The 23162-nt window shown below is 32.9% G+C and overlaps 1 protein-coding gene across 2 annotated transcripts in view; it reads left to right on the forward strand.

The window, feature by feature from the left end:
• The window catches only part of LOC136038145 (zwei Ig domain protein zig-8-like), a 108388-nt gene that overhangs the window by 1168 nt on the left and 84058 nt on the right, over positions 1-23162 (forward strand). The window contains exon 2 of one of the 2 annotated variants that reach the window (XM_065721186.1): positions 16501-16753. The exons of the other annotated variant lie outside the window; for it this stretch is intronic. Coding sequence (XP_065577258.1) covers positions 16687-16753 — 67 coding nt within the window. The 5' untranslated portion in view covers positions 16501-16686. The remainder of the gene's footprint in view (positions 1-16500; positions 16754-23162) is intronic. 2 annotated transcript variants of the gene reach the window in all.

Here is a 23162-nt window from a genome sequence, read left to right on the forward strand (position 1 = left end):
TACGATTACACATTATTAATGCTGAAATAACTTGGAAAAAATAAAGACATGAAAAAAATTAAAAATTAACAGTAAAATATTGAAAAGTGTGAGATATAATGTTTTTTTTAGACCCTGCTGTCTTAAATTTTTTAAATCAAGTTTAACAAGGAATAGAAAGACACAGATAAAAAAAAAAAAAATAAATAAAAAAAAAAATAAAAAAAAAATTATGCCAGCGTCAGATATCAGGATAAAGTGGCCCATTTTCCTCCAAAACAGTTTGGATGGATTAAAATGGTACCAGAAAGCTATTGCTATTACCGTATTATCAAACCGATACTATTAAATTGCATAAGTTACATCATAAATTAGCTTCTTGAATGGGTGAAACTTTAAAGATTTAGCGAGGAGAGGAAATTTTTTAATTTATATATTGAAATTTTGTACTAAAGAAACAACATCTGGGTGCAAACTATTTTTTAATACCTTATATAAAAAATTATTATCCCCTTCACCTCCCACAAGAAAAGTGACTATAAATTAGAAGTAAAAATGAAGCCAGTAACTGACGATAGTAGTGACAATTGGATTAACATTCCATTCAATCAAATAAAGGAACGTTACGATAACACACTATTAAAAATGCTGAAAACACAGAAAGATGAAAACATAAAAAAAAATCTGAAAACTTAACAGTATAATATTGAATAGCGTAAGATATACACTTTTTGAAAACTTTGTTGTCTCAGCATAATTAAAGCGAACTTAGCAAACTTGAGCGTAAATACCGAGGTATTGAGGAGGGTGCAACCCCCCTCACAGCCATAGTAATGTCAGTTCGTTATAGATTTTAATTTTGCTCCTTACTTTTAGTTGAAAAAAACTTGTTTTATTTCTATATAATGAGAATACAAAATTACTTCTTATTGGTCCATTAGAGACAACAACCAATCAGTAAGAGTTTCAAATTTTTACGGACCTTGCGCTCACAAGTTTCATTGCCCTAATAAACCGATAAGTAATCACTATTGAATCTGAAACAGTTCATTGTAACTGAATAGGGTTGTGTCTTAATTTCTTACTAACAAGACCCTTAATTGTGATTTAACAAAGTAGAAAGGAAAAATAGTATCTAAAGTTGGAGAAACACAACGGGGATGCAAACTTGTAAATTTAGTTCAGTAACCTTAAACAAGTTGGCATTTGCTGAATAAGTACATTTCCTGGAGATGCATTTAGAATAATTCATCAAATTTGCCCGAAGTTTCAGAGATAGAAACTAAAATTGGCAATTCCATCGTATATGAAGAACAACAGAAATACATCTCCCAAATAAGGGGGCCAAAGACATTAGCTGTGATTTTAGAAAAGGATGACAAATACATGAAGAGTCAGTAATTAATATTAAATAAAGATTAGAAAATTCAATTAGTAATATTAGAACATAAGATTTGAGGGAACAATAAAAAGCAAATCAAAACACCATGATAAAGATAATTAAAGCATCCCCTCTACATAAATTTGCTGAAAAGAAAAAATTCAAATTGAGTAATTGCTCGAGTAGCAATGTTACAATATAAGACTATAGAATCTGCAATCTAGAAATAGTAATCTTAATATAAAAATAAAAGATAATACAAAAAAAACTTAACCATAATAAAGTATAATTTATGTAAACCCCAGTTATTTGATATTATAGACGAATTAAATATCAGAGTTATGTTCATGGAAAATATACTCTAGAGCCTTAGAGCCTTAGAGCCTTAGAGCATAGAGCCTTAGACATCACAACCCAAAACCTCAAAGATATGTTCATAATGAAAAGAAGATAATTCTGCAATTTTTTATTAACGAAATTTCTACCGCTGTGTATAAAATATTTTTCAGATGAACTATTCCCATATGAAAGATGGGCTACGGATTTATTCACTATGTTTAGTTATAGTGAAAGGGATGGAGCATTTTCGTTTAAGGTGTAATCTGATTGGAAAATTAAGGGAGAGTTTAATTTGATAGCATGGATGACAAGCGGCTTCCAAGAATCCTTAGACATAGCTTCGTCTAATCTTTACTCCCTATTTTTATGGAGGAACGGCCATTTGAAACATATATAATACTCTTAACAAATATACGGGGAAATAACTGTGAAACACTCCAAATGCATACAACCCTAACCATAATAATTACTTATCGTAAATTACCATGTCTGGTTTGGTGAATACAGCCGTATCTAGGCTTTGCAAAAATATCAACCATATCAAACAGTTCGTGGTAACGAACTGTAGTAAGGAGCGATCCGGCTCAATAGTAACCAAAACTCAAAAAAATTGAATTTTGATATCAATAGCTACATCAAAAGAATTGCATTTTAATGCTGACTTTAAATATATAAGTTTCATCAAGTTTAGTCATACCCATCAAAAGTTACGAGCCTGAGAAAATGTGCCGTATTTAAGAAAATAGGGGGAAACACCCCCTAAAAGTCGTAGGGCCTTAACGAAAATGACACCATCAGATTCAGCGTATTAGAGAACCATCCTGTAGAAGTTTCAAGCTCCTATCTACAAAAATGTGGAATTTTGTATTTTTTGCCAGAAGACAAATCACGGATGCGTGTTTATTTGTTTGTTTTTTTTTTGTTTTTTTTCTTTTCCCCAGGGGTCATCGTATTGACCGAGTGGTCCTGGAATGTCGCAAGAAGGCTCATTCTAACGAAAATGAAAAGTTCTAGTGCCCTTTTTAAGTGACCAAAAAAATTGGAGGGCATCTAGGCCCCCTCCCACGCTCATTTTTTCCCCAAAGTCAACAGATCAAAATTTTGAGATAGCCATTTTATTCAATATAGTCGAAAACCATGATAACTATGTTTTTGTGGATGACGTACTCCCCCACAGTCCCTGGGGGAGGGGCTGCAAGTTACAAACTTCGACCAGTGTTTACATATAATAATGGTTATTGGGAAGTGTACAGACGTTTTCAGGGGGATTTTTTTTTTATTTTGGGGGTAGGGTTGAGGGGAGGGGACTATGTGGGAGGATCTTTCCTTGGAGAAATATGTCATGGGGGAAGAAAAATTCAATGAAAAGGGAGCAGGGCGCAGAACGAATCTGGTCACGTTAGAAAAAAAACGTCAAATTCAGAGCTTAATATACAATGCTGGGTGTTCGGAGCCTCTCTATTATGGAGTATAATTTGAAAATAACAAAACTATACGAAAATTAAAACATATATACCACAACCATAACTCAACTAACAAAAGAACTGCTAAGAGATAACACAACTATAAAGCGAAAACAGGTCAAAACTAACGGGAAAATAAACGAACAAAGAGGTGGAAGGGGCCCAGAGAAAAAATATAATCCTTTTCGAATTTTGAGCCGAACTTCCGCAAATGAGTAATAATGTCAGAAGCCCCGAAATACCGAATTATTTTCTTTCAAACAGTTCGTGGTAACGAACTGTAGTAAGGAGCGACCCGGCTCAATAGTAAACGAAACTCTAAATAATAGAATTTTGATGCTAAAATATACATCGAAAAAATCGGATTTTTATGCTAATTTTAAATATATAAGTTTCATCAAATTTGGTCTTTGTCATCAAAAGTTACGAGCCTGAGAAAATTTGTCTTATTTTAAAAAATAGGGGATAACACCCCCTAAAAGTCACACAATCTTAACGAAAGTCACACCATCGCAGTCGGCGTATCAGAAAACCCTATAGCAAAAATTTCAAACTCCTATCTACAAAAATGTGGAATTTCGTATTTTTTGCCAGAAGACAAATCACGGGTGCGTTTTTATTTGTTTGTTTGTTTTTTTTTTCTTTTCCCCAGGGGTCATCGTGTCGACCAAGTGATCCTAGAATGTTGCAAGAGGGCTCATTCTAACGAAAATAAAAAGTTCTAGTGCCCTTTTTAAGTGACCAAAAAAATTGGAGGGCACCTAGGCCCCCTCCCACGCTAATTTTTTCTCCAAAGTCAACAGATCAAAATTTTGAGATAGCCATTTTGTTCCGCATAGTCAAAAACCATAATAACTATGTCTTTGGGAATGACTTACTCCCCCAGAGTCCCTGGGGGAGGGGCTGCAAGTTACAAACTTCGACCAGTGTTTACATATAATAATGGTTATTGGGAAGTGTACAGTCGTTTTCAGGGGATTTTTTTGGTTTTGAGGGTGGGGTTGAGGAGAGAGGGCTATGTGGGAGGATCTTTCCCTGGAGAAATATGTCATGGGGGAACAGAAATTCAATGAAAAGGTGCAGGATTTTCTAAAATTACTATAAAAAAAACAATGAAAAAATAAACATGGAAAAGTTTTTTGCTTTGAAAGCAAGGAGTAGCATTGAAACTTAAAACGACCAGAGATTATTAGGCATATGAGGGGTTCTAAAAATACTTTAGCATAAAGAGCGAGGTATTCAGGAGGAGATAAATACCTCGCACTTTATGCTATAGTATTTTTAACTATTTATTCTACGGCCTTTCTGATTCAGGGGTCATTCTTAAAGAATCGGCACAAAACTTACGATTTAGTGTATAGAGCGAGGTATTAACGAGGGTAAAAACCCCCTCATATACATAATAAAAATTTAAGAATATAAAAGTTTGTTACGTAAGTTAATTCTTAAGTTACGTATATTTTTTACTAATAAAAGAATTATAGTTGCCTTTTTGAGTAACCGAAAAATTGCATGGCAACTAAACCTCCTTCCCCATCCCTTATTTCTCAAAATCGTCTGATCAGAACTAAGAGAAAGCCATTTAGCCAAAAAAGGAATTAAAATGTAAATTTTATTTTAATAATTTATGTGTGGAGAGCCAAAATCAATCATGCATTAATTCAAAAACTTTCAGAAATTACCTAAAAAAAAAATAGTTTTTCTAACTGAAAGTAAGGAGCGACATTAAAACTTAAAACGAACAGAAATTACTCCGTATATGAAATGGGTGGTCCCCTCCGCAATCCCTCGCTCTTTACGCTAAAGCTTTTAATTGTTTTAAAAAGTAGAATTGTGGCAAAGAGTCCAACTTTAGTGTAAAGAGCGAGGGATTGCGGAGGGGACCACCCATTTCATATACGGAGTAATTTCTGTTCGTTTTAAGTTTTAATGTCGCTCCTTACTTTCAGTTAGAAAAACTATTTTTTTTTTAGGTAATAAGTGATAAGAACGAAAATAGCATTTGTTTCCTATTTATAAATATACTCTATAACATTTTATATAGGTCATAGTTTTACTTTACTGAAAAGGCCTATTAGAGTCAATCAAAATTGAACCAAAATGATTTATATCAATCTGATGAAAATAGTTTTTCAACGAAAAGCAAAGAATAATCATAAAAGATAAAATAAGCTGAAATTAATTAATCTAATATTTTAAATTTAAAATGATAAGACCGTCGATTTTTAAATTTCACTTGTAAAATTTATCTAAGGTTTTATAAATTTATTATGAATTTTAAAATTTCTAGCTACTTCCAGTTTTTGTCTATTTACATTTCATCAGATTGATATAACTCATTTTGTTTTAGTTTTATTGACTCTAAAAATAATATTTTTTTATTAATACTTTAGAATTTTCATATTTTATATTCCTCTAAATGTAACACGTACCGCTTGTTTCATATAAATCCAGACTGTGTAAAATATTTCTTTCTTTACCGAAAAAGCCTTATGCAAAATGTTATACTTATTTTAAATAGTCAATTAGTAGTTTGTTTTGTAGTCTTTTCAATTAGTTTGCTGTCAACTGTGAAATGTTGATACGGATCATTTGATTCTTTCCAAATTTATTACAGTTTACTGACAATTGAAATATTTTATACATAGAATTGGTTGTATAGATTCTTTCCACAAGTCTTTGTCCTGTGTTTTTGCTTAAAACTTTAAGAGCTTTTTATACGAGTGTCTTCTATATACATTCGAACTGATTGTGATGAATTTTGAGCTAAGTGAATTGGATGTTTCTTTTCCATAGACATGAGACTAGTTTCGAATTTTAAATGCTTCAAAATTAGTTGTGAAATTTTGAATAGAGCAAGGGAATTTTAAGTTTTAAGATTTTAAAAAATCAAGGCTTAAGATATCTTGATGTTCCTTCAGTTTTATTAAATGGTTTCTATGCTAAGTGTAGATTAGTGCAATGTTCCTTAGCTAAATGTCATATAAATGTGGGATATTTTCGAGGTTCATTTACTTGGTAAGGCATTCATTCATTCCAATTACTGCAATTTTAATTCAGAATTTTAAATTTCTTAATAATTTCCATTTTAATATTCCTTACATATTTATATTTAGATGTTGGTTAGTATGTTTATGACAAGTTTTATGATTCTTTATTTATTGTATACCGTTTCCCAAATAACGGGCCATTGAGCCTTTTGGGATATTGTTTTTTGTTATTGTTAGTTTGTGAAAATAAATAGAACTTGAACTTGATCAAAATTTTGCACAACAGCCCCTGTATATTGTAGCATGCTTTATTTGCCGTCACTGTTAAGCCTTGGACCCTTTATTTTTTTACTTACCATGATCTTCCAAATTTTAGAAACTTCTCCTAACTGTATATTAACACAAATTGTCCTGGTTATTATAAATTGGATTCGTTTTGAGTTAAAACCAACTTGTGATTTTGGTGATGAAAATTCTAAGCATCGTTGTTGTTTTATCGATAAGTTCTATGTAAATAAAAGAGGTGAAATTCTGTTCAAATTACAAAAGCGCTCTCATTTGAATTTTTTAAAATACTAATGCTAATTGGTAAATTAGAATGTTTTTCATGTGCATTGAGTTTGTTTGAATAAAAAACAGACTGGAGGTTGTTCAATTTTTTCTTTTTTTCTTTTCTCTCTCAATTATCTCCTTCGTATTTTCATTATTTACCTCCTTTTAAAGAGTTGGGCCTCTTAATTTCCATTTTTGCCATTTATTCGAGGCTATATGGCTCCTGGTCTAAAAACATTTGTGGTGCACCAGAGAAGTGAGCCACTCGTAGCAATAATTCAATAGCCCAAAACAATAATAATCCGAAACAAATTTCTCAAAACAATAATAATCCGAAACAAATTTCTCTCAATGCTCCTACTTTTTTAGAACGAATATTTCATTCTTGAAGGCGAGTATGCTTGTGAAACAGCCAAAATCTTATACCCAGTAGCTGGCTGAGCTACGTGTTAGAGATTAACTAACAGTTCATAGTAATGAACTGAAAGTAAAGAGTTACTCGTGCTAATAGCTACCAAAACCCTGGTAAAAAGACCGTTGATAGTGATATATACATAAAATAAATTTGTTTATTATGATAGTTCCAAATATTTATAATTAATTAAAATTACCTGATAAAAGCTAGGAGGCCGAGAAAATTTGGTTAATTTTCAAGAGCCGTATTTGAGAGGTTTAAGCCCCTATCTATAAAAAATTAATTTTTTTATGAGTATAATCAAAAATAGTATAATCACAAGGATTATGATTTTCCAAAGGATAATCGCACTGGAACGTCTCGAGTATCGAGAGAGGGCTCTTTTGAACGGAAACTAAAAAGGGTTCTTTTGAACGGAAACTTGTAGTTTGTAGCAAATGATAATCAATAAGCTCTAACATTTTTGAGGTATCGTGAAAAATACTTTTTATCCGATTTCAATTGCCCTTGTGATTGACTAGTCGTTCTTAAGTTATGTGGGGCAAAAAATAAAATTTTAACAGGATTATTGGGGGTTAGGGGAGAGGGAAACTCTCTACTTTGTCGGCATGATTTCTATTTTAGTTTCTATTGATTTAGTTTCTATTAAAATCATTTTAGTTTATTGATTTTATCCTCTTGCAAGTTGTTTTTTCTTATTTGTATTGCTAAGGACGGCCCATGGACATAAGGCCGAAATATTCATTCTAATTTGTTTCCCACTGTCTTGAGAAATTCCCTATTTTTCTTCTTGTTTTTTGTATTTTTTTATTTCTTTAAAACATCCACCTCACTACATAATAGTAGTTATATTATCATTCATGCAGAAAAAAAAAATTCTTTTTTCTCCCGGGTGACGGGAAAAAAAGGCGATGGCAGTAATAAACAAGTTATGCAAAGATAAAGTTGAAAAAAATTATCTAAAACAAAAAAGAAATAAAACATGTGCAAATTCAACAGAAATGTAATTTCTGACAAAATCTTACAGACTTGTCTCTATAAAAATTCCTAGTTGCGATTAATTTTTGTTGTTAATGCCAGCCCTTAACGTTAAAACTCGATACTTTCTTGAAGAAAATCTACTATTAATGGCTCTCAGGGTTACCATTTTATTGTAAAAGATTTATAAACTCTAATGGCTATGACAAAATGAGGGATTAGCTAGAAATTAAAACAATCGTAATAAATTCATAAAACCTTCGATAAATTTTAAAAATGAAATTTAAAAACTAATTTCTTATTCTTTTTAAATTTAAATGTTAGATGAATTAATTTCAGCTTATTTTATTTTTATTATTATTATTTACTTTTCTTTGAAAACTCTATTTATATTTCATCAGATTGATATCACTTTGCTTCAATTTTAATTGACCAAAATATAGTGTTTTTTATTAATACTTTGTAGTTTTCATGTTTTATATCCCTCAAAAACGGAACAAATACCGCTTGTTTGATATAAGCCCAAACTGCGTAAAATATTTCTCTCGTGCATTTTTATAGGAGATATAAAAAACCATTCCTAAAAGTAATTACGACCAGATTACCTTAGATTGTTGAGTCCTTCCCCTATTCTAGTCTGTATCCCCTGGCTTATCTTCTCTTTATTATAATAACGTATTCTGTAGTCAACTTCTTTTAGCTTTTTTTATTTTTTATTCCACTTTGAATAGCCCTTTCCTCACACTTTAAACGGTTAAAATACCGAGCTCGGGACTTCCATCAAAGATTCTTTTCTGATCTTATCGCAAAATTCTTTCCTTTAGCCATTGCCCTGTTTTTAGTGGATTCTAAAGAAACACTTAATTCTTTATTAACCCTACTAAAGAGATTGTTTTATGGTAAAGTTTGATGGCTATTTATACAGACAAATATTTCTAATAAGGTTTTGTTTACAACAGAAAAAAATATTTATCTAGCCATATTAATCCTGGCATTGAAATGTATATAAAAGAATAATCGCTTTCCCCAATATTCAGGCAGTTTATTTTAAATTTAACTTACCGGCTATGATTCTACGTCGTTGGATTCAGTTTAGGGCAAATTGTCTTCCAATCCAGAACAGGCGAAAAACGTTCGACAAAAATAAAATGATAGTTGGTCCTGATAGGCGGTATGTTTGTCCCCTTTGTAAAGATGATGATGAAGACTTGGATCATTTTCTCCGGAAATGCCCGGTGCTCTTGGATTTACGGGAAATTTATTTGCATGGGATTAATTTGATGCTTCCGGGTATTCTACAAAATAGTAACCCAACCACAATATTTCGAGTGGGAGTATATATAGATAAATCTTTAATAAGAAGAAACAGTTTTATATGATTAATTTCTTTTCTAGTTAGATTAGGTACTTTTGCGTTGAATTCTGTTTTTTTGTGCGTGTTCGTACTGATGTTAATTTCCTTGCTTGTTTGTTATTTATTTATATTTTTGTGTATATGGCCCACGGGTTTTTGAAATACACTTATCTATCTATCTACTCAGGCATGTACAGAGGAGAAAACATTTTGTGGTTTCGTACCATATTGCCACGATAAATTTCACCGTCTATAGTAATTAATTTTGTCACTTTGATGACTAGTTCAGCCTTTATTTTACTAGTATTAAATCTTGTTGGACAATAGGCATAGAACAGAACAAACACAGCGTATGGAATTTTGTAAGGATCACAGAAAAATTATTTTCCCCTAAATAGGGGAATAGGGGAAAAATTATTTCCCCTATCAAATTTATACGATAAGACGTATTAACTTAATTTATAAAGTCTTTCGAGTTTGATTTTTGAGCTGTTGCAGAGTAAACAAAACATACTGATTCCAGGAATGTATTCAGGAAGGGGAAAGGCTACTGATACCAGCCACCCTTAAAATCCTGATTGCTTGAAATTAATTCTTTTTTAATTTTGACTTTCTATTTCTTATTACTGGAGGGGATTATCCCCCTTTAGTAATATCCCCCCCATTAGTTGGTTCAAGCTCCACGGGTAAATAGTTTCATTTCGGACTTTTACAATTATAATTTGGTGCCCACAGAGCTATCTACGAGTAACCATTTTGAGAACTCCATACCAAGTCCTTTTTTTTAAACTAAAAGAAACATTTTTGGAACCCGTTGCTATTATACTCCGTGATACAGAACCAACAAATATTTAATTTGTGTATCGTTTTTGCAATAGAAGTTGCGTTTCCTAGTTCTGTTTTTTTTTATTATTCTAGGCTGTATTTTAAGAGGTTAGACGCTTATTATTTAAATAATTTCAAACTTGGTAGTATTTTTCGAATTAACATCTTAGGTGTCCCAATATTTTTCAATACTTGGGAAAATACAAAATAATTTTTTGAATGCACTAAATAAGTTAAATCTTCATTTTCGTTAGGTTTTCAAGAATATTTAAAAAAAGTGATGTTCCAAAAACCTTTTATCGTGTCTTTTCTCACTTTTATTACAAACAATGAATGATAACTCTTAAAACTGATTAATGAAAGCTTTTAGCTGAATTATATGCAATAAAGAAATAAAGGCAGATTTTTTGAATCTTGAGTATTTCAATAAATTTGAAATTTTCAAACAATAAAGCTTCGATATAATTATTTTTCATCATCAAAAGAGATAACAACCAACACAAGCAAGTTCTAAAGATATTTGCGGCAAAGCCCCTTTCGACTACAATATTTTCAACTACAATACACTATGTACACAAGGATGAATCATCATCAAATAAACCTGTTTGCAAAACTAAGTATTAGTCAAACATTGGGGGGAGAGAGGAGGATTTCAAATATAATAAAAAAAAACGAGGGAAAATATGTGTAAACGAGGTTCGCTGATGCGACATTGCCTAGGTCGTAAGAAGCAAAAAAGTATCATTGTAACAGTAGCATGAGCGGATTTAATACAAACTTCTATATGTATGTAAAAAAAAGTTCAAGGTAACGCACTGTAAGTAAGGAGTCACCAGGCTAGTAATCAAAACTGTAAAAAACGGAATTTTGGTAACAGTATATACATCAAAAGAATCTGATTTTTATGATCCGGATATTTAAAATTCATCAAGTTTAAACTTACGTAATAAAAGATATGAGCCTCAGAAAATTTGCTTGATTTCTAAGAAAAGGGGCAATAATTCTAAGGGGGCAAGTGATCCTAATAAAACTTATCCTGTCAAATCAAACACACTAGATAACTTATTTTATAGGTTTAAAGTTCCCATCTACGAAAATGTGGAATTTTTTTCTTATTTTGGAAGGAAGGTTACAGATACATTTTTATTAGTTGTTTTCCCAGGATTTCTGATATTAAACCAATGGCTGTATAAAGTCGAGAGACAGCTCATTCGAACAAATACTAAAATTTGTAGTGCCCTTTCTAAGTAACCAAAAGGATTACGCGACAGTTATGTTGTATTTTTGGTATTTTGTTGCACAAAGCTACAATTTTGATCCGAAAAGGGCAAAGCCACTATCAACTGGACTATCTGAGATAGCCAATCGGTTTAAAATTATTGAAAAACTACATATCAAGTAGTATTCAAGTAGAGTCTAGTAGTAGAATAAACAGTTAATAAAAATATTTTTTTTAGAGCTTCACTTACCTGAGTTGATTTACTTGATGTTTGATAAAATTATGTAGAGTAACGTACAATTTCGCATCAGCTATTGCAGAGGATGGCCACTGGATCACAACGTTGGTAAGGGGGGTTGCCTGATTTCTCAAAAAGTATGTTTTTTACCCAAAGTTTCTAACTGACAGCAAGCATCTAGATAAATATAGAAGAGGGTCTTGAGGGAGGGAAGGTGATTTAAATTAAACTACAATATCCCTTCATTTCGTTTAATCCTGAATGCAGGTACTACAGGGTGATAATTCCCTTCTTTTTGGTGAAAGATATTTTCTTTTTAACTTAAAACATTACAGGCATATGCTCTTGGGCACGAAATTAGTGGAAAGATAGAGGGAGTCTTGAAAGTTATCAAGAAATTTTCCTGAAGGGAGGAGGCATTTGTTACGAGGATATCCTTTTATCGATTGAAAAAAAAATAGTTTTTGATTGAAACATATTCATTAAGAAAATTGGCTTATTATGGTAATTCAAAACACATTTTTGTCACAACAACTCAATCTTGAGCGAGAATTCTGATTTCAATAATTTTGATTTTAGCGATCTTTGCATTAATCTCGATGGTATTATTCGTTCCCTTTACTCTTCTGATATATACGTTAACTAGTTTTACGTTCAATATAGTAAAACGTTATATTTTAGTATTGGACGAAAACAACTTAACCATATTTACATTTTTTTTTTTTACCTGTTAGCTTTTAATTTGTAAACTGACTGGGTAAACTTGGATATATGCTTAAGAATAATTTTTAAGCCTTAAAAATTACCTTAGAGATGACTTTAAAATCTATTAGAAATTAATTAATAATCCTGTCGTAATAATGTACATCTTGAGGGAGTTCAGCGGATATCTTTATCAAATTGCTTTCCTATCCCCACTTGGATCATTATTAGTACATCCTCTATGCTTTTACCCACGGTATTATCCCCTCCAAGAATATTCTGGTAAGTTTCAATTCCTTCAGGTATAGATTTTTCTCAGAGGTCCTAGTTTAGCGTACCTTCTCGGCATCGGAAACAAAACAACTCCGATAAATTTACTACCAGTATTCAAATTATCTCTTCAGGCTCTCACCTTGATAAATCTTAGGTCACCAGGAGATTTAAAATCAAACAATCTGGGGCTGGTAATAGCAGATACATTTAAGAACATTGTAACGGATCAATAGATGTACATGGTTTTACAATTTAAGTAGGAAATTTGTCGCTTTTCACGAGTTATTAATCTGCTCGTACTAGGTTATGAATTTTGGTTTTGACGATAATAGACAATAATCTGCATTTCTCTTTTTTATCCCATTTTATATTATACTCTACTTTGAATTTATATTTATGACGGGTCATAGATAATTTCAGTCTAGTTTGGTTAAGCAATAGCTTCTAAAGCCAAAGTTTCATTTTTTCAGTTCAGAAGTGACTTTGATACGATTTTTATGCCTTAGAGCTAATGTTCAAGCTGTAGAAATGACATGAAAGGGTGTATTAAACGGAATAACTTTTGTAATCCCTTTCTTATGTATTATTAAAATTATCTATGTACAGAAAAGTATATTATCGTCAAACATGAGTCTATTTGCAAAACTCAGTATTTGTCGATTGTTAGGGGGGCAGAAAGGTTAAATTAATGTAGCAGAATCACATACAAACAAACAACCATGGGAAAATGCGTTTCAACGAAAGCTGATAAAATAAAATCGAATACACAGTAAAAAGCAGAAAAGAATTAATTGAGCCCCATTTAATAATTTGAACGGTTGTTAGACTCTTTGGTCGTACACTGAAAAGGTATGCATTATGCATCATCAAACAGTTTTTGGTAACGAACTGTAGTAAGGAGCGATTCGGCAAAATAGCAACCGAAACTCTAAAAAACTGAATATTGATACCAATAGATACATCGAAAGAATCTTGTTTTATGTTGATTTTAAATATATCAAGTTTTGTCAAGCTTAGTCTTACCCATCACGCATCTTACCTAAAGTTACGACCCTGAGAAAATTTGCCTTAGTTTGGAAAATGCAGACCCCTAAAAGTCATAGAATCTTAACGAGAATCACACCACCAGATTCAGCGTATCAGAGAACCCTGCTGTAGAAGTTTATTCCGTTTTTGAAAGGGGTTAAAAAGTAGAGTTGTGAGAAAGAGTCAAACTTTAGCGTATAGAGCGGGGTGTTGATGAGGGGACCATCCCTCTCATATACAGAATAGTTTCTGTTCGTCTTAAGTTCTTATGTCATTGCTTACTTTCAATTGAATTTTTTTTTTATTTAATATCATAAAAGATTCAGCTTTCAATAGTTCAAGTTTGGCATTTGAGGCAGTTTAAGGTAGGTAGCTATAGACGAAGGTAGCTTTTGATATAGATGTTTCTTAGGTCATAGACTGAAAATTTATGCATTATGCTTCACCTGAAAAAAAATCAGCTTTCAATAGCTTAACTTTGTCATTTGGTCTATTGGCTAGGCTTATGGCCAGCCAAATAGCTATGTGTATTGATTATTTTAAAGTTGAAATTTTAAACCTCTTTCTATGTTAAACATATTCAAAAGTCAGTGTTTAAATTATTTTAAATCTCTGAAATGATATTCTTAAGGTTTATAGATAACATGGGAGTCCGTGTAAGGTGAATAATATTCTTGGCATAATAACATGATCTTGAGTGAGTATATATATTTCTTTGTCAAAATGACTTCTATCCAGAGTTAAGGGCTCTTGAATTGGTCTCTGTGGTAACCGTTACAGTATTACTCTTTCCTTTTATAAAAAGAAAAGGAAAAAAAGAAGAACATAATCTCTTCTTGGCTTCTTATTTATTTCAGCCATTATTCGTATCATCATATGAAGGCGAGCGCAATTTTACATGGATACATGACCTAGATCATAGGCCAACTACAGTCATAAATCCAATAAATAAATCACAAATACTCATCATAAACTATAAATCCACTAAAAAAAATACTAAGCGACTATTTCAATCTATTTCTCATACATGTAACTCACTTACAGGACTTTATACCACTTAAGCTTTACTTTTTCTTCATTATTAATTAAGCACAATACAGGTGGGAACACTGGGGGGATCCAAGCACTAATTCCCCTTGCTTTAAATTCTTTGTGTTTAATTCTAAGGGAATTGCAAATGTCACAAACTCCTTGTGTCACATCATATGTCATATTTTTTCAATCCAATCCAAAATTTTCATCCAAGTCAACTTGTAGTCAACCTGCGATTGTTCCCCAGCGAGAACCTCCAACCGGTACGACTCTAGTTCGTCATTGTAAAAAGACACGTTTGCATGGAGCATAAATGGGAGACAGTAACAACGGCCATCCAAGGGGTAAAATTAACCTGGACAATTTGTCTTGGCTTTTTTCGTCAATTGGCCATGACTTCCGTTCAAAAATCAACGGATCTCGGACCGAGATCCGTTCAAAAATCCGTTGATTTTTGAACGGAAGTCATGGCCAATTGACGAAAAAAGCCAAGACAAATTGTCCAGGTTAATTTTACCCCTTGGATGGCCGTTGTTACTGTCTCCCATTTATGCTCCATGCAAACGTGTCTTTTTACAATGACGAACTAGAGTCGTACCGGTTGGAGGTTCTCGCTGGGGAACAATCGCAGGTTGACTACAAGTTGACTTGGATGAAAATTTTCCTCTCATGCATATCACTCAAGGGGATTCATGTCCGACTACTCTTTCGAACGGGTTTTCACGTAATTTCTTGTTTCCCTGAAGCATACAGAATTTGTCCTTATCATCCTGAAGCTGGATTTTGATAAATCTATCCGTAAACTCAAGTAGCTCAAATCGGATATTAAATCCAAGGTGGGAAAGTAAGGTATCAACATGGTCTTTAGCCCTTGATTTAGATTCACTTTTAATGTTCCATATAATAACATTCCTTCTTCTATTCATGTTTTCTATCATAAGGACCCTAGATGCTAATTCACCCAAACCAGGCTCCTTTTCAATTTGGTTTCGTAATGCCGATATTTATATTTCCTGATTAATACTAGATAATTCATTTGCTTGGGCCGTTCTTGCTAATTCTAGATCTTCCACGCGAGATTTTAGGGATTCTAAACCAGATTTAATCTCAACGATTTCCATTTTTATTTCTAAGACATCACTTTTAATTGCTTCGACTATTTCAAGGATTTTATCTAACTTTGAGATATTATTAGTCGACTCTGTGGATCCTCTTGAATCCTCTAAATCACTTTGTCTTGATCGCTTCTCGCTTTTCTTAACCATATTTATTTTCACTAATATTTATAATTTTCAAAAAATAGAACGCCCAAGATAATTCACATCCAATTTTGTACAGCGCTCGCAGAAACGATGCTATTACTCCGAATTCATTGAAAAAATATCAAAGAATTTACTTGTCAGAGTTAATCCAGCTGATAATTATATTGTGCAAATACAGATGTTCACTGAATGAATGTTAGTTCAGTCAAACAGTTCGTGGTAACGAACTGTAGTAAGGATGTGTGATGATGTAGTAAGGAAGATGTTGATGTGTTATCTTCCCAATGTTTTGGTATCTTAAAATATATCTTTTGTCCTTATTCTGACGGTATTTCCTCTGCCACAACTGCTCTGATATATGCCTATCCTTTTAAACATAGAATTTTACATATATGGATTTAAGTTAAACATATTGACATTTATTGTCAGATTAACCTTCAAATCTGGAAGCTTATTGTGTCTTCTTTTTCAGTAATCCTTCAACCTCCAAAAGGAAAGTGATAATGAATTCCAAAGGATGAAACCAGAATCAGATGGAAATTCTGTATCTAGTCTTGTGAAATTATTTGGTAATCAGTAATTATTGGTGAATGGTAATTTTGTGAAATCAGAAAGTGCATCTGCTAAGGGTGAGAACATCTAAAATGGACTTCTGAAAATGCAGATTTGTTTTGGAATTATTTATTGGATCATTATATTCGGTTTACAGTGTCAAGAATTAATTGGTAAGTATTTTTCTTTACTTTTTAACTCAATTAAATATAAGTGATGCTAAAAAAAATAATAGTAAATAGATAGAAGCGAAAACAAAGCCAACTCAAAGAGCAGAAGAGAAAATGCAGTGACATCTTCATCAGGATTAAAATGATTGAAAGAAGTTATATAGGGTAATCGCATATGAAGTATAACTATGGATAATTTTAGCTTGAAATAGGAACGAATGGGAAAAGATTTTTTTCTTAAATGTTTTACACGATGAAAAATCGGAAAAGCGTACTGTACTAAGGACTGTAGTGAAATAAAGGGAACACCTACAAAAAAATGCGAACAAAACCATCTCCTTTTTTTACTGGCCTTCATTTTCATACATGAGAATCATCCTAAAAAATTAAGCACACGAAATCTAACCAGCTTTAAAGAATGTGGGATTATTTTCTACCACCAAGTTTCATCCCGATCTCTCCACTCTAAGCGTTTCCAAAGATTTCCGGTTTCCCCTCCAACTCCCCCCAATTTCACCAGATCTGGTCGGGATTTAAAATAAGAGCTTTGAGACATGGGTTCCTTCTAATTATCACATTTCATTAAGGTCTGGTCACCCGTTCTTAAGTAAAAAATACCTAAATTTACTGGTTCCAGATTAACACCCCCTCCCAACTCCCCCAAAGACAGCAGATCCGTTCAAATTATATCAATCTAGTATCTAGAACTTGTTCTTATTCTTCCCATCAAGTTTCATCCTGATCTCTTCACTCTAAACGTATTCCAAGATTTTCGGTTTCCAAGATTTCTGTTTCCCCCCTCCTACCCCTTATGTCCCGAATCCAATTTGAATTGAAAACGGAGCATCTGAGACATAAAATCATTCTATATATCAAGTTTCATTAAGATCCGATCACCCATTCGTGAGATAAAGATACTTCAATTTTCACGTTTTCCCAGATTTATGATTTTACCCCTCCAACTCCCCCCAATATCACCGGATCTGGTAGGGATTTAGAGTAACAGCTCTGAATCGCAAGATCCTTCTAAATATCAAATTTCATTAAGATCTGATCACCCGTTCGTAAGTTACAAAAACCTCATTTTATCTAATTTTTCCAAATTACCCCCCAACTCCCATAAAGAGAGCGGATCTGGTCTGGTTGTGTCAGTCACGTATCTTGAATTTGTGAATATTCTTCCCACCAAGTTTCATTCTGATCTCTCCACTCTAAGCCTTTTCCAAGATTCCCGGTTCCCCCCACCCCCATCTCCCCCAACGAAACTGAATCCGGCAGGGATTTAAAATGAGAGAAATGAGTTACGAGGTCCTTCTAAATATGGAATTTCATTAAGATCAGATCACTCCTTCGTAAGTTAAAAATACCTCATTTTTTTATTTTTCAGAATTAACCCTCCCCCCAACTCTAAGAGAGCGGATCCATTCTGGTTATGATAATCACGTGTCTACGACTTGTGCTTATTTTTCCCGCCAAGTTTCATCTCGACTCTAAGTATTTTCCAAGATTATAGGTTTCCTCCTCCAACTCCTCCCAATGTCACCAGATCCATAAGCTCTCTGAGACATGATATCCTTCCTTCTAAATATGAAATTTCATTAAGATCTGATCACCCATTCATGAGTTAAAAATACCTCATTTTTTCAATTTTTTCCGAATTAACCGTCTCCCACTCCCCCCAGATGGTCGAATAGAGGAAAAGACTATTTTTAATTTAATCTGGTCAGGTACTTCATACGCCTGCCAAATTGTCCTAGCTTATCTGGAAGTGCCTAAACTAGCAAAACCGGGACAGACAGACCGACAGACAGACCGAACGACAGACTGACAGAATTTGCGATCGTTATATGTCACTTGGTTAGTACCAAGTGCCATAAGAACCTAAAAAATGGCTATAATATCGAAGTCTTATTTACATATTTTCAACCGTTTGTCATGGTCTCTCCTTTAATTCTTCTTTTTCTGTGCATGTAACTCCCTTGTATTCTATGATGAGCATATAGCTTTATCATTTTAATCATTAAAAAGTATGGCCCAAAGAAGAAAAAGTGAAAAAAGAGACCAATATTTTTCATTTCTAAACTTATTCGCTCTGTACACGGAAAAACAGTTCCTTGTTTTCCCCGTTAAAAATTTTGTGGTAACAAACTGTAAATAGGAAATCACTTTGGCTAACAATAACCAAAACTCTAAAATAAGGAGTTTTGGTAACAATATGTACATCAAAATGGTTGAATTTTTACCACGACTCTAAATATATAAAATATTATTTATTTTAAAGTCAATACTAAGAATGCAAGAGCCTTGGAAATCTTCACGAGTTCTGAAAAAAAAAAAGTAAAACAGCCTTAAAAGAGGAGTGACTATCATCAAAGTTAAAGCTTCAAAGTAATCATATCAGAGAACCCTGTCAAAAAGATTTCAAGCCCCTCTCTTCAAAAAATCGAAGTTTTTTATTTTCTCCGAAATTAATCACGGATGTGTGTTTGTTCTCCCAGAGTCGATGGAATCGAACCAATGGTTTTGAATATCGGAAGAGGACTCATTCGAACGGAAATTGATTGGTTCTAATGCATTTATAAGTAGCAAAAGATATTACGCCACTACAAAGTAGCGTTTCATATACATTGCTTCAAGTAAAATGTAAATAATGCTCTGCTTTTAGAAGGCTTAGGGGGGGGGGCGTTAGTCCGACTTTTGTTTTCTCTTCGCTTCAAATTTGATTATTCATTTTATTTCTGCTTGTCTCGTCATTACCTTGTTACAAAAGCCTATTTTGGATTTAGTACTTTCTAAAATACCTTCGGGAAATAAAAATAGGCAATATAGGGAATGTTATTCATAAAAAAGGATGAAATGTGGTTAACAGCTTAAGCATTTTTTTATTACGATAGCCTATATAATGATTGAATATTTTCTGAAACACTTTTGAGAACGCGAAAAAAGTAGATTTATGAAGTGAACCAATCGATTGAAATTTGCTGAAGAGCCTTGTTGCTGTTGTGCAACAAAATCATACAATATACTGAGTGCTTTCTAAAATGCAGAAATCACAAAATGGTTGAGACAGAAAGTGGGATTCATATATTTTTTCGGTATGAGAGTCGATTTGGAGGGGGACTGATCTGAACACTGGTTGAGTTAAACTGGGGTGGTGTTTAACAAAATTGTGGTAAACAGGAATTGAGTTGTATGGGGTTTGAGTTAAACTGGGTTTAAGTTGAGCGAAGATTGTGGTATATGGGTTGAGTCAAACGGGGTTGAGTTAAACAAGTGTTCAGTCGCATGAAAAACATTTTTTGTTTCAGGATTCATGTTTTGTTTTCGCAGCTTGATCTTCTTTTTGTATCTTAAGATTTTATTGTTTATTGAGCGTCATTTTCCACTCACTCATTTATAAATTAACCTGACACATCAAGTTTTGCCGTCAGTAGGCTAGGGTTTTATATTTTTTGTTAATTAATATATTTTGTTAACACATCGTTTATCAAAGAAGAAAAAAGAGTTGAAATGCATTCAAAAGCTCCGTCATTACCGTTATAGAAGCTTGTGTTGGTCTTAGGTGCTATATTTCTTTGCTGAAAATCCCTGCTTAGTTAAATTAGACGCGGAATGAGGTCTATGGGAACGAAAATGCCATTATTACTAAATTGAAAAGACACAGGAAAACATAAAATGAATATGGAGAAGGACAGATTTTTGATTTTATCATATATTAAAGTTAAGTTATAGTGTTTATAAAATAATCATGACCTTAGTCTTATTTCAGTCTTAGTCTTATGAATAATTTAACTCGATATTTATAGTCTATAAGTAGGCCTATTTAAAATGAGTAGAAAGTTCGATCTTCGAATAGTATTTGAGGATCATCAGAAAAAAAATTACTAGTTTAATTTTTGGGAGCAGCTGCTGATCAGAAAGAGATTTATTTGATATTTTACCCCCTGAAACTGGATCAGTTTCAGAAATATTAGTAAAATAAATTTTAGTTTTCTTATAGAAATTAGGCAAGGTAGGTCCATAAATTAGTAACTGCTGTTCAAAAGGAAACATGCCTCAAGTTTTGTTATATACAAAACTTGAAAATGTATATATAGATAATATAGTATATATAGATAAACTTGTAAAATGTCAAGTATAATTCATATTAGAAAGTCATTTTTAAGGCATGAAAAAAAAATGTCAATACAAAATCAGGCGAAAAAAGATAATCTAACAGTAAAATAGTCAAGCAAGTTTTATAGTAAAAAAAGAAATAAAAAAAACTGCTGTGTCTATTTAAAATATAATAAGCGTGCGGTTGAATGTGGGGACACACTTTTATGATTGTTAAAAAAAAAAGAAAAAAAAAGTCAAAATATAGCACATTGTCAACAGAACAGCTGAAAGTTGTGCAAATTTGAATATAACAAATATATAGCATTAATGTAAAAGAATATTTCAAAAGCGAGGAAACAAATTTGTGATCGATCAGGCCTTGACAAATGGTGAAAAGGCCTTGTCAACATGTTTGTATGGACGTAGGTGTTTTAAGATGAACCTGATGGATACTTTACACAAGTACGGATACTTTACATTGCGGATACTATGCAAGAAACTACACAGACTATTGTAATTGTCTAGCTATACATCCTGGAATGACTTTGATTGAAAAACCTGTCTTAATGCATAGTACGGGGGCCGCAGGATCCTAAACTTTTTATCGATTCTTTTTTGTGTTAAAAACCTTGGAAAAATGCTTGAACATCTTTCGCATCTTCATATCCCGACTTTGAGATTTGGGGGGTTAATTTCATCAAAACTACAAAAAATTCAGATCATGTAAAAACACATTCTAACTGTAACAGGCCATTGCACCAGAACCACCTGTTAGATTCAAGTTCGTATTATTAGGGAGGGATATAAACGATATAAATTTTTTCTTGGTCTGGGGGCTCCCAATGCTAGGAGGGATTACCACTCGTATTACTCACCAAAGGGTTGACAAGACCTCAATATAAAGCATTTAATTATGGCAAATAATATTGGGGGTAGGAGGCATCCTTGTCTCACACCAGACTCAACGGTAAGCCAAAGGTATTCGTAATTATCAAGTCAATCCGACTTTCTGTGGCCATTTGTTTCTGACTCTATAATCATTAAATGAAAAATGAAAAGTTTTTCCAGCTCAAAATAAGGAGAAACATTTAAGCTAAAAATTAATAGAAATTATTATTTTATGAGGGGGGCTTCCCCCTCCTCAACACTCGCTCTTCACGCTAAAGTTTTTCGGCACTTTTGAAAAAGTTACTTATTGTACTCCTTAAACAGCCCTTATCTTTCAGGAGTCATTTTCAATGAATTAAGACAAAATTTAAACTTCACCGTAAAGAGAAAGGCGTTGAGGAGGGGAAACCCCCGTCATATACGTAATTATTTCTGTTCGTTTTAAGTTCTAATGCTGCTCCTTACTTTGAGCTGAAATAAGTTTTTTTTTAACTTCTGATCGTTTTTTGAACAACGCCGGGAAACATAGCGGAAAAATCCCCTTCTCATGGACATATCCTTGGACAATTCAATTCTGGTGAAAATTTACCCCCAACAATTAGGCTACCCTTAACATGTCCACGCGTAAAATTGAGTCGGTAAAGAGAAAGCAAGAAATTTAAAGAAATTTCGTATAAGAATTCTGGTGAATTCCCACAGTACAAAATTTCTCCTGAAAATTTCTATCTCCTTTATAAATTCTCCCCGTGCAAAATACCCCCATGAGAAAATTTTTCCTTTCCTCCCCACCAGAAAAAAGCATGCATACTTCCAAATAACAAATACTATAGCCTACTTAAATAATAGGTGAAAATTGTAACTTAAAGACACCCCAGGTGCTCTGGGGGTCATGTTATCTGCAAAGGCACAGTTATGGGGTCCTACAACTATTCTGAACAAATACCTATCTAAAAATTTTGATCAGATGATTTTGGGGGAAAAGTGGCATGGGAGGGGGCCTAGTTGCCCTCCAATATTCTTGGTCATTTGGTCACTAGAAATTTTAATTTCCATTAGAATGACCCTCTCTCAATATTGTAGGCCAAGCGGGTCGGTATGATCAACTCTGGAAAAAAAACCCAACAAGCAAATAAATACGCATCCAGGATCTTGCTTCTTGCAAAAAATACAAGATTCCTCATTTTTGCAGATAGGAGCTTGAAACCTCTACAGTAGAGTACTCTGATACGCTTAATCTGATGGTGTGGTTTCCATTCAGATTCTATGACCTTTAGGGGTTTTATCTTTTTTTAAAAATCAGGCAAATTTTCCCAGGCTCGTAACCTTTAATAGGTACGACAAAACTTAATGAAACTTATATATTTGAAATCTGTATAAAAATCGAATTCCTTTGATATAATTATTGGTATCAAAATTCGTTTTTTTT

Source organism: Artemia franciscana, chromosome 17 (genome assembly GCF_032884065.1).
Source record: "Artemia franciscana chromosome 17, ASM3288406v1, whole genome shotgun sequence".
In the NCBI taxonomy this organism is placed as follows: Eukaryota; Metazoa; Arthropoda; class Branchiopoda; order Anostraca; family Artemiidae; genus Artemia; species Artemia franciscana.